The sequence below is a fragment of the Palaemon carinicauda genome, chromosome 18 (genome assembly GCF_036898095.1).
Source record: "Palaemon carinicauda isolate YSFRI2023 chromosome 18, ASM3689809v2, whole genome shotgun sequence".
NCBI classification, from domain to species: Eukaryota; Metazoa; Arthropoda; class Malacostraca; order Decapoda; family Palaemonidae; genus Palaemon; species Palaemon carinicauda.
Window position 1 is genome coordinate 81492105 of NC_090742.1, and position 14412 is coordinate 81506516.

Below are 14412 nucleotides of genomic sequence, written 5' to 3' on the forward strand. Positions count from 1 at the left end.
AACCTCACTTTCACAGGTGGCACGAAAACCCTCGATCCCTCCGCCTTCACGCGTGGAGGTTATCGAGAAGCTCCTGAAGAAAGAAGGATACTCATCGAGAACCGCGGCAAGGATGTCGGGTTATCTACGGCGTTCCTCGGCGGTAGTCTACCAGGCAAAGTGGGCAGTCTTCCTGAAGTGGTGTGCGTCCAAGAACATCAGGCCCTTAGTGGCGTCAATCCAGGACATTGCAGACTTTCTGGTGTACCTGAGAGACGACGTGGGTTCGTCCATTCCGGCCATCAAAGGAGTTCGAGCAGCCCTAGGTCAAGTCTTCCTCCTTAGGGGCATTGACTTGGGAGCCTCAAGGCACATCTCTATGCTCATCCGCAGTTTTGAACAATTATGTCCCCCCCAGGAGGTACAGGTTCCGCAATGGGACTTAGCCAGAGTTCTCAAAGTTCTGTCAGAGCCGCCCTTCGAACCTCTCAGGGACGTACTAGACAGAGAACTCACCCTTAAAACAGCTTTTCTTTTAGCCCTGGCCTCGGCGAAGAGAGTTAGCGAGTTACACGGCCTCTCTTATAAGATCTCACACTCCAAAGGGTGGAGAGAAATTGCCTTTAGGTTCGTCCCTAGCTTTGTGGCGAAGACGCAGAACCCGGCGTGTTGGGATCCTCGGTTTGATGGTTTTTCGGTGCCAGCCATCCCTCGCTCCAACAACCCGAAGGATCTACTCTTATGTCCCATGAGAACAGTAAGAAAATACCTGGAGAGAACTGCAAAATTCCGCCCTCAGATCAAAAATTTATTCATCTCAACAGGCCGGGTGAAGAAACCGGTCTCGAAGAACTTATCTCTTTCTGGCTGCGACAGGTGATAAGGAGGGCCTACGAGGCTTCTGGGACTCCTCTCCCAGGAAAACAAAGGCCACATGATATTAGAGGTCTGAGCACCTCCCTGGCTTTCGAGAAAAACATGGCTGTGGGTAAGATCCTGAAGGCTGGGACCTTGTCTAGACAGTCCACCTTCGCGGAACACTATCTCAAAGATTGTACGAGAAAATCCTTGGACAGGTTTTCCATTGGCCCAATCATTTCGGCCCTTCAAGAGATCTAAGGTCATAGCCCCATGGTAACCGGGGGTGTTAATGCCAAGAGACACTAGTTCCTTCCTTAACCTTACCCCCCCCCCTCTCTTTCTTTCCTTCCCCGCACCGTTCGGGCCAGGAAGATGTTGAAAAGACCTTAGTCACTTAAAAGGAACACCCTTCAAGAGGACATGTATCGGAGTTGGTTTTGAAAAGGTAAGCCATTTAGACACAGTGAGTTTTTTGGATAGTTTCCCCTACTTTTCGTGCAGTTTTCTAGTGGTCGTGGAACCAAGACCTCCTTAGAGGTTCCCTCTCTCGCGTGCCTCCCCGTCGAATTCTGATCCCTGCAGGACACTCCCACCTCCTAAAGTGTAAGTCTCCTAAGAAGGTAGTTCTAGGTAAGTAACCGTGTTGGAACAAATCACAAATTTTTAAGTAATTTGTATTTTTCCTAACATACTTATCTAGAACTACCTTCGGGTTATGGCCCACCCATCCTTCCCCGAGAACCTGCAGGATCGAGTAATACCTGTTCCAACGAAACTTACTGGCGATTCGACCTGAGCTAGCACGCTGCCCGACCCCGGGTCGCCTCAGGGCACGTACCACACTGCCAGAGGTTGACCCCGTAGAAAACGGGAAGAGGGTAAACTATACAAAAAGCTGGTCGGTTAGGTAGAGTTAACCAGTAACTCCCTAAGAAGCTAGTTCTAGGTAAGTATGTTAGGAAAAGTACAAATTACTTAAAAATTTGTGATCTTTCATATAAAGACTAAAAACTTAAAAAAAAGCAAGGGAAAGAAAAATAAGATAGAAAAGTGTGCCTCTGTGTACCCACAAGAAAAAGAAATCTACCTTAAGATAGTGGAAGACCATAGTACAGAGGCTATGGCACTATCCACTACTAAAGAACAATGGTTTGATTTTGGAGTGTGTTTCTCCTAGAAGAGCTGCTCACCATAGCTAAAGAGTTTTCTACTCTTACCAAGAGGAAAGTAGACCCCCTGAACAATTTTAGTGCATCAGTTAACCTCTTTGAGTGAAGAAGAATTCTTTGGTAATCTCAGTGATATCAAGTGTATGAGGAAAGATGAGAATGTAGAAAGAATAGGCCAGACTTTTCGGGGTATGTGTAGGCAAAGAAAAAATTATCCGTAATCAGAGCGATGGATCCAATATTGGTATTACTGTTTGGCCAGTCAAAGGACTCGCTAACACTAGCAGTATTATTTCAATGACTGGTTGGTGCCTTGGCCAACCTACTACTTACCAGGAGAAGAAGAACTACTGTAGTTGCCCCCCCTCCTCCCTATTATTGAGGTGATATTTACGTTCAGTGATTAAGTCCACTTATATTGAAGCTTCGTTAGATTTTTTCACATGGTAACCCTCGGCTGCTGCTATTGTATTTTGTTTCTTCCCAGCAGATTAGGAAGGGTTCTGTGGCTAATCTAAAGGAGGGGACATAAGAAGGCAGGGGGTTATTTTTTTTTTTTTTTTCATCTAGATGATAAGTTGGCACTCGCATTCAGTATCTTTTTCTATTCAGAGTTATGCATGAAAATGATAGATTCTAGTCTAAAGATCAAGTTATTCAATTCATGCTGCCTTAACCCCTAATCATAAAATAGATGTCATGATAACCAATTATTATACCAATTTTCAATGTGGGCAAACATCTGAGAGTACTATTCTCTCCCTATAACAGTGGAGAACATTAGGATGAGCCAAAAGTACTATGAAGCTCTTCAATCAAGCTTTACTTGCTTGTTTTACTTACTGTATTTCTTACTCTATGGTCTTTCTTGCCTGATTGTTCAACATCAGGTTTTTCTTGCTGTATTCTACAGTGTTTTGATAATGAATAATCTCTAGTGTGTCATATAGGTCTAAGCCTTTAAATATACTTTAGTGGTTGTATTAAACTATTTCAAGATGGTGATAATAATAGTCCAAGATTTGATTAGTCCTTGACTATGTTCACCTTCTTTCAACCCCAAACACTTCTATTGATCATATATTTTGGATTATTTTTTTGCCAATTTAAGTTTCCATTAGTGTATAAATGTACTACTGTAGTTTTAGCAGTATAGAATAATTTCTTCTGCTGTTGTTGGCATGCTTTGAAATATAGTATAAGATTTTATGAAAGATTTATATTTTCATCTAAATATTTAGAGGATCCCTTTTACCAAACTAAAAATGTAAGCAGAATGATGTCAAATTGAATTATGTTTTTTGGCAGAGCACGACAACTGAGAAATCAAGTACTACAACGTCCACAAAAGAGCCTCTTTGTAAGCAAAAGCTGCACCGGAAGATTCTTGACAAAGGTTTACCTGAGGACGTAATGCCTGGCATCAAGAATAGCAAGGTAGTGACCTCATTATTTTAATTACTAAACAACCCTTGTTTTGGCTTATCCTTGGTGTTTTATAGTTACTGTACATGACATGTAATTTTTGTAATGGATATCCTACGTGACTAAGTATAATCAAAGAATGCATATCAACATTTACCATTAGAAACTGCGTGAATGATTAAACATAAAACAGCAAGGAAAGATATGTCACAGAAATACAGTAATCCAGTTATGGGCAACATTTTCAATTTGAACAGCTTGCAAATTTTGAAAATTGCAACATATTAAGCAAAATTTTAAAAGCAGATATAAAACCTTATACTACCCTTACAAGAGTTATATTTCTCAACTCAGTGGTGTAGTGAAACAAATCCCTTCAGTTGTGAAGCTTCGTTGTACTAATGACAATAGTAGGCTTGATCTTAATACTATTATACTTTATTAGCTGTGCTTTAAGTATTGAAAAAACAAAAAGTTAATGGGAAGGCTTTTTTTTAATGTTTAATGATTTTATATTAGTTTAAAAATAAAAGAAAAATTGACAATTCATAACTTCAGGTTGTTCAGATCTGTCTTCCTGTCATAGTAGGATCTCTATAACTTTGCTACCGTTCCAATATTTTCATGTTCAAAACTTTGAAGGGAGTTCTTTGGAAACATTGCAGGTGACTAAGTATATGTTCTGCTATGAGGACAACTTATTGCTATGCACAATTTTACATTTTAATTTTGTTAGTCTGGACTTCAAAAATAAAGAATTTTTGGTTATCTGGTCAGAATTCAGATTGACTTAATATACTCCAAATGACCTGATCTGTTTGATGAGTCCTTTTAATGTGGTGACTTCAAAACTCTAAATTTATGCCTAATCATTTACAAATTTAAAGTTGTCAGTGCCAGTTTTTTTATGCAACTTTTTCATTTTATTTCAATCATTTTCATGCACGAGTTGTATGGTATCCTCATAAATACACATCTCAAAGGGAAGCAGCGCAAATTAATAACTTTTGTGAGTGGCCAGACAGATTATCTAAGAACATGTAAAATATATTTACTGTATAATCTTTTTTTTGTTAGTGCAGTAATACATTTTTTTTTTTATTTCTTTTGTGTTAGTAATTTATAATGTAGTAGAAATAATAGGAAACAGAATAGGGAGACTATTTGAAAGTATGAAATTTCCAATTTTACATAAGTCATGCTATAGAAGGTACAGTGCTATGTAAAAGTAAACTATTTATTCTCCTTAGTTTGATAAAAAAAATTTCTGCATGTTACTTACATTGATACAAAGATATGTCTATTTGTTTCTATAGTAGTAGAATGTGATTTCCTTATACATTGTATATTGTACATTAGAATTTGTAGGAACGGGTATATGTAGTCATTTTGAATATTTCTGTTTTGAAATGTTTATTTGTTTGTTTTAAATTTCAAATTTTTTGTTTCATGTATACAGGATTGACATTTGGAAATTTAGTCCACAGATTTCTTATAATTTGAATGTAGCACTACATTAAATCATTTTACTATTTAGATTAAGGAAATTATAGCGGATTTTAACTAGTTTATTTTATTAATGAAGTTATCATGTCTTGAGAATAAGATGTAAGATTTTTACTACATAATTTTCCACATGTAACTTCAGTATTTTGGTGTGTGTTTTTTTTGTAAACTAGTCCAGTGCACAACTTTTTCCCCCTTCTCCAATGAAAAATGGGTAAGCTTGCATCATCTACACAGTACACAAAAAGGATGATTATTGAAAGGCACAAGGGAAATAAACTTTACATTAGCAAGTTCACAGTTCTTAGATGTCCAAAGCGATTCAGAGAAGATGGAGATGTCGAAACATACCAATCCAGATGGCTTAATCATATTTATTTTTGTTTCATACATTATGCAAAATTCTTAAATCTTTTACATTTCTTTAATTTCAATTGATTTGTGCATCCATTCTAGATGAAAATATTAAGCTATTGTATGGCTCTATCCTATAAAGAGGTCAAGCAAGCTGTAGTTGGCACCAATTCAAAATAGAGGGCTATTTATTGTATTCTTACAATATAAACAAATTTAATAATGTAGAGGGCTGCTATTGTGTACATTGTGCATTGTTACATCATTCTTGTATATGCTAAGAGCAGATAAAAAATCTCATATTGCTGCTTTTAACAGTAGAGGCCTAGGTGAGTGACTTCTTTATTTTTAATCAGTTTTTAACTCCACCAACTAGTCTGATTCAGTTGCCATATATCAATATCTTATGGGAAAATTACCGAAGTATTTGAAAGAGTCAGTTCTCTTTTGCAGAGCACTAAGGGTACCTTACAGCATCCCTTTGGCTTCAGCTGCATTGCCTTTTATTGTCATTTTCTTTTTTTTTCTCTGTGGTCTCTTGAAACACTTGAATTTCTTTGCCTCATTTCATTCCAAATTCATGAGGAGCTCAATGAAGTTCTAGCAGCGGGACTTAGGTATAACATTAGGTTTATTCTGTGTTTTGCTATACCCATATAGTATAAGAATGTGTTTTATGAGATCAGTGATTTTCTGTTAATGCTTTGTAGGATGTGTTACCTTCACATCCCCTCTCGGGAATGCTGAACAAGCATGGGGGAAAGGTTAGACTGACATTCAAATTGGAACTGGACCAAGTTTGGATTGGCACAAAAGAAAGAACAGAAAAAATTAACATGAACCACATCCGTCAAATTGTCTCGGAAGCAATAGAGGGATTTGAGCAATATCACATTATGGTAAGGGAACTTTTTATGTATTGTTAGTTTTGCATGCTATTAATGCTCATGCAAATTTGATTTTTCAATATTAAACTTACCCGATAATCATGTAGCTGTCAACTCTGTTGCCCGACAGAATTCTACGGAAGGGATACGCCAGCGATCGCTATACAAGAGGGGGGTGTACTCACAAGCGCCACCTGTGGCCAGGTACTGCAGTACTTCTTGTTGACACCACTTCAATTTTTCCTCTGTCGTGCTTCCGGCAAGACGTTCATGGATACGCTTATAATTTTGGAGTCTTGTTCACGGTTTTTGGTGAAGTATTGCTCTAAGATTTCAGCTTTCGCTATTCAGGAAGTTCTATTATTAGCTTAGCTAGCTTTTGGAATTAATTTGATTAATTATGGTGACGAAGAGAGTATGAACTCTCTTTCACCTTTAAATGGCCGACCCTTCCCTTAGACGGAAGTGTTGGTGTCTAAGAGAGTATAGACTCTCTTTCTTAATTTTGCTTAACAAAAGTTATAGATTTTTTTTTATATCTCTCCGCCTTTTATAGGCCTCTTCGATTAACTTCCTTTTATTATAAAATTATTAAAATTAATTTTTATATTTGTTTGTATTCGACCTTTCCTAATAGTAGGCGGTCTTTTCTTGTACCGAAGTTAATTAACATTGAGCCCGTCATTTCGGTTTTACCTGTTAACATATTATGCTATTTTAATGTTTTTGAAAGAATTTCTTTGATAGTCTCGTACTGTTTCAAAGTTGAACTAACGTTTTGTTTTGTCTCTGCAGTTGTTGACGTTCAGAACGTTCAACTTGCGCTCTATCGTTACGATAGAGAGAGAATTTTCACGGTGTCACGTTGCAGTAAGAGTAAACCGTTTATAACGTTTTGTTCATTCTTTCTTAGCTTAATGGTTTTAATTCTAATAAAGGAACTTTTTATTTGGGAAATCTTTCAGTTTTTTTCCTTTAACAATAATATGTTTTAACGAGTATATATGATTGGGCTCTTCTCTCAGGTTCTAAGTCTAGAGAGAGAGAGAGAGAGAGATAGAGACGGAGGGAGAGAGAGCTGGATAAACGTTTCGTTCAAGCGAGTAACGTTGTTATCGTTTTTGCTCTTCTCCCTAGTCTCTTTAGGGGAAGAAGGTAAACGTTTCTAGAGTTTATTCTTGTTCTCAAGCTTTATGCGGTGAGAGATTTTAAACGTAGTTTATTTGATCTAGTGTTTAGTCTCTTTCCAGCCACTGAATTATTTATCTTTCATTAGATTTTTCTGTTACATTGTAATTCTGTTTTCGCAATTACTAAATTTTAAAGAAGGATAGAATTGCGTGTTTCAGGTACAAACCACTTAAAGTTTCGAGTTCAGTGAAATAAGTGCAAACAGAAATTCAAAAGTGATAAGTGATTAGCGCAAAGTGTGTCAGTGTTGTGCGTGAGGGTACTTCTTGCGTGCCAGTCGTCCTCCCAGTCCGGGACCTCTTGCAAGCTCCCAAGCCCAGGGGAGAAGCAATGTCGAAGGGCAAAAGGGTTCGGCAGGCCTTGATCGGCGCACAGAAGTATCCTCGGTGGTTGCGGGCGTGTCTTACAGAGACCGTCACTCCCACCCGCAGACGATTGAGCCCTTATTTTACTCGTCTGCAGAAGAAATTTCGGGGAGATAACGCTGGACTCAGGTCTCAAGACCTCTTAAACGTAAAGTCCAGACCTCTAGAGTTCAACAACCCGGATGCAGTCATTGGGTTAGCTCTGACTCTCCGCAGTCATCAGGTGACTGCACACCTCCTAAGAGAGGTAAGGTGATGCCGCAACAGACCTCATCTTCTGTTAAGGCTTTGCCTCAGCAGACCTTAGCGTCTGCCGACCCCAAGATGACTTTGCTGCAGTCCATGCAGTCACAGCTTGCGGTCTTAATGCGTGAGTGTCAGGCTGAGAAGGTTACACCTCCTCCTGCGATCGCTCCGCCTCACCGCAGTCCAGTCTGCCAGGCGTACGATGTTGAGGTTCCTCAGGATACCTTACCGCGTACTGAGTTGCCAGTTACCAGCGGTGTGCAGCAACCTCCGCCTTCCTTAAGGCAACCTCAGCAATGGGAGCAGGAATCTTATGCCTTACTTCCTCCGCTTCCGCTTGCGGTTCCACCAGCGAGGCAACAATCTCTTGAGGTACGACAACCTCTTCCATCAATGAGGCAGCCACCTCAGCACTCGCTGCAGCTTAGGCTAGCACCTCAGGAACCTCAACTCGCGAGACAAGAACTGCGTTCTGCGCAGCCGCTACCTCAACTCTCGCAGCTCACACCTCAGGAACCTTAAATCGTTCCTCAGGAACCTGCTACTGCGCATCCGCTACCCTTACAGCAAGCGCAACTCTTGAGGCAGCAACCTCATGCTATGAGTCAGCCACCTCAACGCATGCATCTGCCACTTTCTCCTCAACTTGAGCCTCTTCCCATTCAACTTGGAAATAACACCTCATTACTTTCATAACTTGCATTTGTAATCATATACATGTATGCCTACACAAACATTATGATAATGGAGGTTATTTGTATTACTTATATAAAAATATATATGTATTCCTTGCAATATATTTTTAACAATATCGCATAATATGGCAAAAATATCTTCAAAACAAAAATGAATCATGAGTTATGAATGTAAGGTAAATATTATGTTGATATTAAAACCTCATGCAAGCATGCATGAAGTAATGCAGTGTTGCCAACAGGGCGAGTTTCCCTTTCCTGAGGTGAAGTAGATTATAGTACATTTAGTGTAGCTTAATTCTACGATTATCATGCCGGCTATCAAATTCATCAACAAAACAGTCTAAATCAATTCCCTCGGCACGTGCACTTTCAATGGACGGTAATGCGATATTACTCACTCTAGCACTGGTCATGGAATTTCTGAGAAATGTTACACGCCATGCAACACACTCTGCTTACCTTACAGCATGCTCTACATACAGCATGCTCTGCATACAGCATGCTCTGCATACAGCATGCTCTGCATGCAACATGCTCTGCATACAGCATGCTCTGCATTCAGCATGCTCTGCATACAACATGCTCTACATACAGCATGCTCTGCATACAGCATGCTCTGCATACAACATGCTCTGCATACAGCATGCTCTGCATTCAGCATGCTCTGCATACAACATGCTCTGCATACAGCATGCTCTGCATTCAGCATGCTCTGCATACAACATGCTCTACATACAGCATGCTCTGCATACAGCATGCTCTGCATACAACATGCTCTGCATACCTTACCGCATGCTTCTCAGTCACACATCTTTGGTTGTTGCCAACTCACTAGACTGTCAAGCAGTTTCATAACGTTGCCTTCTAGTCTGCTGCTTTTGCACCATTGAAACCCTCACTGAGAGAACTTAGCTTTTCTCGGATATGGTCCCTGTAGATGAGAAAGTGCTTTTCTCCCTCCTTCTGATATTCCCTTGAGGACTCTGTCATTTGGAGAGGAGCCTTTAGCTGCGTAGCCTCCTATGGACTTTTATTTAAGCATAACATGCTTCCAGGGAAGGTAATGGTTCCACTTCAGTCACTAACCCCGTCTGTTACCACACCTGCTCCCATAGACCTTGAGCTGTGTTGCAAGACATGCAGTCCAAGCTTAGTCCTTGTTAAAGGATTTTTTGTTTACGGAGTCAGTGTGTCACTGGGAAGACGTTCAACAACCAGCAGAAGTGACTTGTTGTGACGCAGTGCGGCAACCTCAGCAACCCGATAAGGAGTTGTCTGTACGACCCAGACAGTCTAGACAGCTTCGGGTTGTCACTGTACTTCCTCGCTTCCCCATGGTTGACAGTTCACAGACTGTGCAGCAATACCATGATCTTGTGTCCGGCTCCGTCAGACGACTGGCTTTTAAGAGCTCCCACAAGTCGTCGCTGTCTGGAGATTCTCAGATGGACTATGGATCTGACCAAGGAACTGGGCCTCCTGGTCAATTTTGAGGAGTCTCAGCTCATCCCATCCCAGACCATTGTCTCCCTGGGTATGGATCTTAAGCAAGGATCTTCCAAGCCCTAGAATGCATCCAGAGCATGCTGAGAAGGAACCGATGCTCAGTCAGGTAGTGGATGAGTCTAACAGGGACACTTTCATCGCTGGCCCTGTTCATCGTGTTAGGGAGACTCCACCTCCCCCCCTTCAGTATCATCTAGCTGCTCACTGGATAAAGGACATGACGCTAGAGACGGTCTCAGTTCCTGTTTCCGAAGAGAGGAGGTCTTCTCTCGCGTGGTGTAAGAACAGCTTTCTTCTCAAGGAAGTCTACCTTTGGCTGTTCAGAAACCCGACCGCCGTCTCCTCTCGGACACATCAGACACGGGCTGGGGTGCGACTTTGGACGGACAGGAATGCTCGGGAACATGGAATCAGGAGCAAAGGACACTTCACATCAATTGCAAGGAGTTGTTGGCGGTTCTTCTGGCCTTGATAAACTTCAAGTCCCTCCAGCTTAACAAAGTGGTGGAGGTGGACTCTGACAACACCACAGCCCTGGCTTACATCTTCAAGCAGGGAGGGACTCTTTCGTGAAGTTGTTCTAGATCGCAAGGGACCTCCTCATCTGGTCTAAAGATCGAAAGCTCACGCTGGTAACGAGGTTCATTCAGGGCGGTATGAATGTCATGGCAGATCACCTCAGCCGGAAGGGTCAGGTCATCCCCACAGAGTGGACCCTTCACAAGAATGTTTGCAGCAGACTTTGGGCCCTGTGGGGTCAGCCAACCATAGATCTGTTCGCTACCTCGATAACCTAGAGACTCCTGTTGTATTGTTCTCCGATTCCAGACCCAGCAGCAGTTCACGTGGATGCTTTTCTGCTGGATTGGTTCCATCTCGACCTGTATGCATTCCCGCCGTTCAAGATTGTCAACAGGGTACTTCAGAAGTTCTCCTCTCGCAAAGGGACACGGCTGACGTTGGTTGGCTCCGCTCTGGCCCGCGAGAGAATGGTTCTTAGAGGTACTGCAATGGCTGGTCGACATTCCCAGGACTCTTCCTCTAGGAGTGAACCTTCTACGTCTACCTCACGTAAAGAAGGTACTCCCAAACCTCCACGCTCTTCGTCTGACTGCCTTCAGACTTTCGAAAGACTCTCAAGAGCTAGGGGCTTTTCGAAGGAGGCAGCCAGAGCGATTGCCAAAGCAAGGAGAACATCCACTCTCAGATTCTATCAGTCTCAAGGGGAAGTCTTCCGTAGCTGGTACAAGACCAATGCAGTTTCCTCAACCAGTACCACTGTAACCCAGATTGCTGACTTCCTGTTATATCTAAGGAAAGTAAGATCCCTTTCAGCTCCTACGATCAAGGGTTACAGAAGTATGTTGGCAGCGGTTTTCCGCCACAGAGGCTTGGATCTTTCCACCAACAAAGATCTACAGGACCTCCCTAGGTCTTTTGAGACCTCAAAGGAACGTCGGTTGTCCACTCCAGGCTGGAATCTAGACGTGGTCCTAAGGTTCCTTATGTCATCAAGATTTGAACCTCTCCAATCAGCCTCTTTTTAGGACCTCACATTAAAAACTCTTTTCCTCGTGTGCTTGACAACAGCTAAAAGAGTAAGTGAGATCCACGCCTTCAGCAGGATCATTGTTTTCACATCTGAAACGGCTACATGTTCCTTGCAGCTCGGTTTTTACTAAACGAGCTTCCTTCACGTCCTTGGCCTAAGTCGTTCGAGATCCCAAGCCTGTCCAACTTGGTGGGGAATGAACTGGAGAGAGTACTTTGCCCAGTTAGAGCTCTTAGGTACTATCTAAAAAGGTCTTAACCTTTACGAGGACAATCAGAAGCCTTATGGTGTGCTATCAAGAAACCTTCTTTTCCAAGTTCTAAGAACTCAGTTTCTTACTATTCAGGCTTCTGATTAGGGAAGCACATTCTCATCTGAAGGAAGAAGACCTTGCTTTGCTGAAGGTAAGGACACATGAAGTGGGAGCTGTGGCTACTTCAGTGGCCTTCAAACAGAGCCATTCTCTGCAGAGTGTTATGGATGCAACCTATTGGAGAAGCAAGTCAGAGTTCGCATCATTCTATCTCAAAGATGTCCAGTCTCTTTACGAGTACTGCTACACCCTGGGACCATTCGTAGCAACGAATGCAGTAGTAGGCGAGGGCTCAGCCACTACATTCCCATAATCCCATAACCTTTTAACCTTTCTCTTGAATACTTTTTATGGGTTGTACGGTCGGCTAAGAAGCCTTCCACATCCTTGTTGATTTGGCGGGTGGTCAATTCTTTCTTGAGAAGCGCCGAGGTTAAAGGTTGTGATGAGGTCCTTTAGTATGGGTTGCAGCCCTTGATACTTCAGCACCTTAGAGTTGTTCAGCCTCCTAAGAGGAACGCTGCGCTCAGTAAGGAAGACGAACTTATTTAAGGCAGAGTAATGGCTCAAGTCGACTTCCTTACCAGGTACTTGTAATTTCATTGTTATTTTGAATAACTGATAATATGAAATACGGGATACTTAGCTTCTTGATATACATGTACACTGGTTTTCACCCACCTCCCTGGGTGTGAATCAGCTACATGATTATCGGGTAAGTTTAATATTGAAAAATGTTATTTTCATTAGTAAAATAAATTTTTGAATATACTTACCCGATAATCATGATTTAATTGACCCACCCTTCCTCCCCATAGAACCAGTGGACCGAGGAAAAATTGAAGTGGTGTCAACAAGAAGTACTGCAGTACCTGGCCACAGGTGGCGCTTGTGAGTACACCCCCCTCTTGTATAGCGATCGCTGGCGTATCCCTTCCGTAGAATTCTGTCGGGCAACAGAGTTGACAGCTACATGATTATCGGGTAAGTATATTCAAAAATTTATTTTACTAATGAAAATAACATTTTACAAAAGATACCAATGCCGTAAATGGTTACACTAGTAAAAGGTTTTTATGCTTCATGTATGTTTGCATGCATGGTATATGGATGAATGTATATATGAATACTGTTTGAATAGATAAGAAAAAACTCATTAGGGACACCCTGAGGAGATTTAAGAACCAAAACTTATGAGTTGTTTGGTTAGTCTAATTATAAAGATCCCTGTGTTCCCATTTTTTAATGTTAAAATTACAGTACTAAACAAATACATAGTTCTATAATATTAAATTTTCTACTTCAGGGATTTCAGCTAGGACCAACGGAAGCCTCTAGATACTGGATATATTGGGTTCCTGCTCAGTATGTAGATGCTATCAAAGATACAGTTTTGGGTAAATGGTGAATATAATGTACTGCATATTTATAATCACACCTTTTTATTAATTGAATATAACTATATTTTTTGCCATAGGTGAAACAGATTATAAACTTACCATGAAAAGGATCAGTTTTGATGGCTTTTGCTTATACAAGGTTCTGTGGTAAGGTTGCTCAGCCATAATCCATATTATCTGATTAATAAAAGTTCCTTAAATTGTCATTATGCTTTATTTCCCCTCAAGAAAATGTCAGGTTTATTTTTCAGGATACTACTTTATGTAGCCTGTAAAGAATCCATGCAATATCCCTTTGGCCTTAGTGGCATTACTTTATACCTTTAACGTCTCATAGAATTCCCTTTCGTTACGTCTTAATTACTAACTTTTTCTGTACATACATAAATACATATACCAAAGGCACTTCCCCCAATTTTTGGGGGGTAGCCAACAAGAACAAAACAAAAAAGGGGACCTCTACTCTCTACGTTCCTCCAGCCTAACCAGGGACTCAGCCGAGTTCAGCTGGTACTGCTAGGGTGCCACAGCCCAACCTCCCACATTTCCACCACAGATGAAGCTTCATACTGCTGAGTCCCCTACTGCTGCTACCTCCGCGGTCATCTAAGGCACCGAAGGAAGCAGCAGGGCCTACCGGAACTGCGTCACAATCGCTCGCCATTCATTCCTATTTCTAGCACGCTCTCTTGCCTCTCACACATCTATCCTCCTATCACCCAGAGCTTTCTTCACACCATCCATCCACCCAAACCTTGGCCTTCCTCTTGTACTTCTCCCATCAACTCTTGCATTCATCACCTTCTTTAGCAGACAGCCATTTTCCATTCTCTCAACATGGCCAAACCACCTCAACACATTCATATCCACTCTAGCCGCTAACTCATTTCTTACACCCGTTCTCACCCTCACCACTTCGTTCCTAACCCTATCTACTCGAGATACACCAGCCATACTCCT

At 41.4% G+C, this 14412-nt stretch overlaps 1 protein-coding gene across 2 annotated transcripts in view; it reads left to right on the forward strand.

Moving 5' to 3' along the window:
• LOC137657912 (ubiquitin domain-containing protein UBFD1-like) overlaps positions 1 to 13656 on the forward strand; it is a 194548-nt gene extending 180892 nt beyond the window's left edge. For both annotated transcript variants that reach the window (XM_068392568.1, XM_068392569.1), the window contains exons 5-7: positions 3318 to 3446; positions 6005 to 6193; positions 13359 to 13656. In XM_068392568.1, the coding sequence (XP_068248669.1) occupies positions 3318 to 3446; positions 6005 to 6193; positions 13359 to 13460 (420 nt within the window). In that variant the 3' untranslated portion in view covers positions 13461 to 13656. The remainder of the gene's footprint in view (positions 1 to 3317; positions 3447 to 6004; positions 6194 to 13358) is intronic.
• The last annotated feature ends 756 nt before the right edge of the window (positions 13657 to 14412 follow it).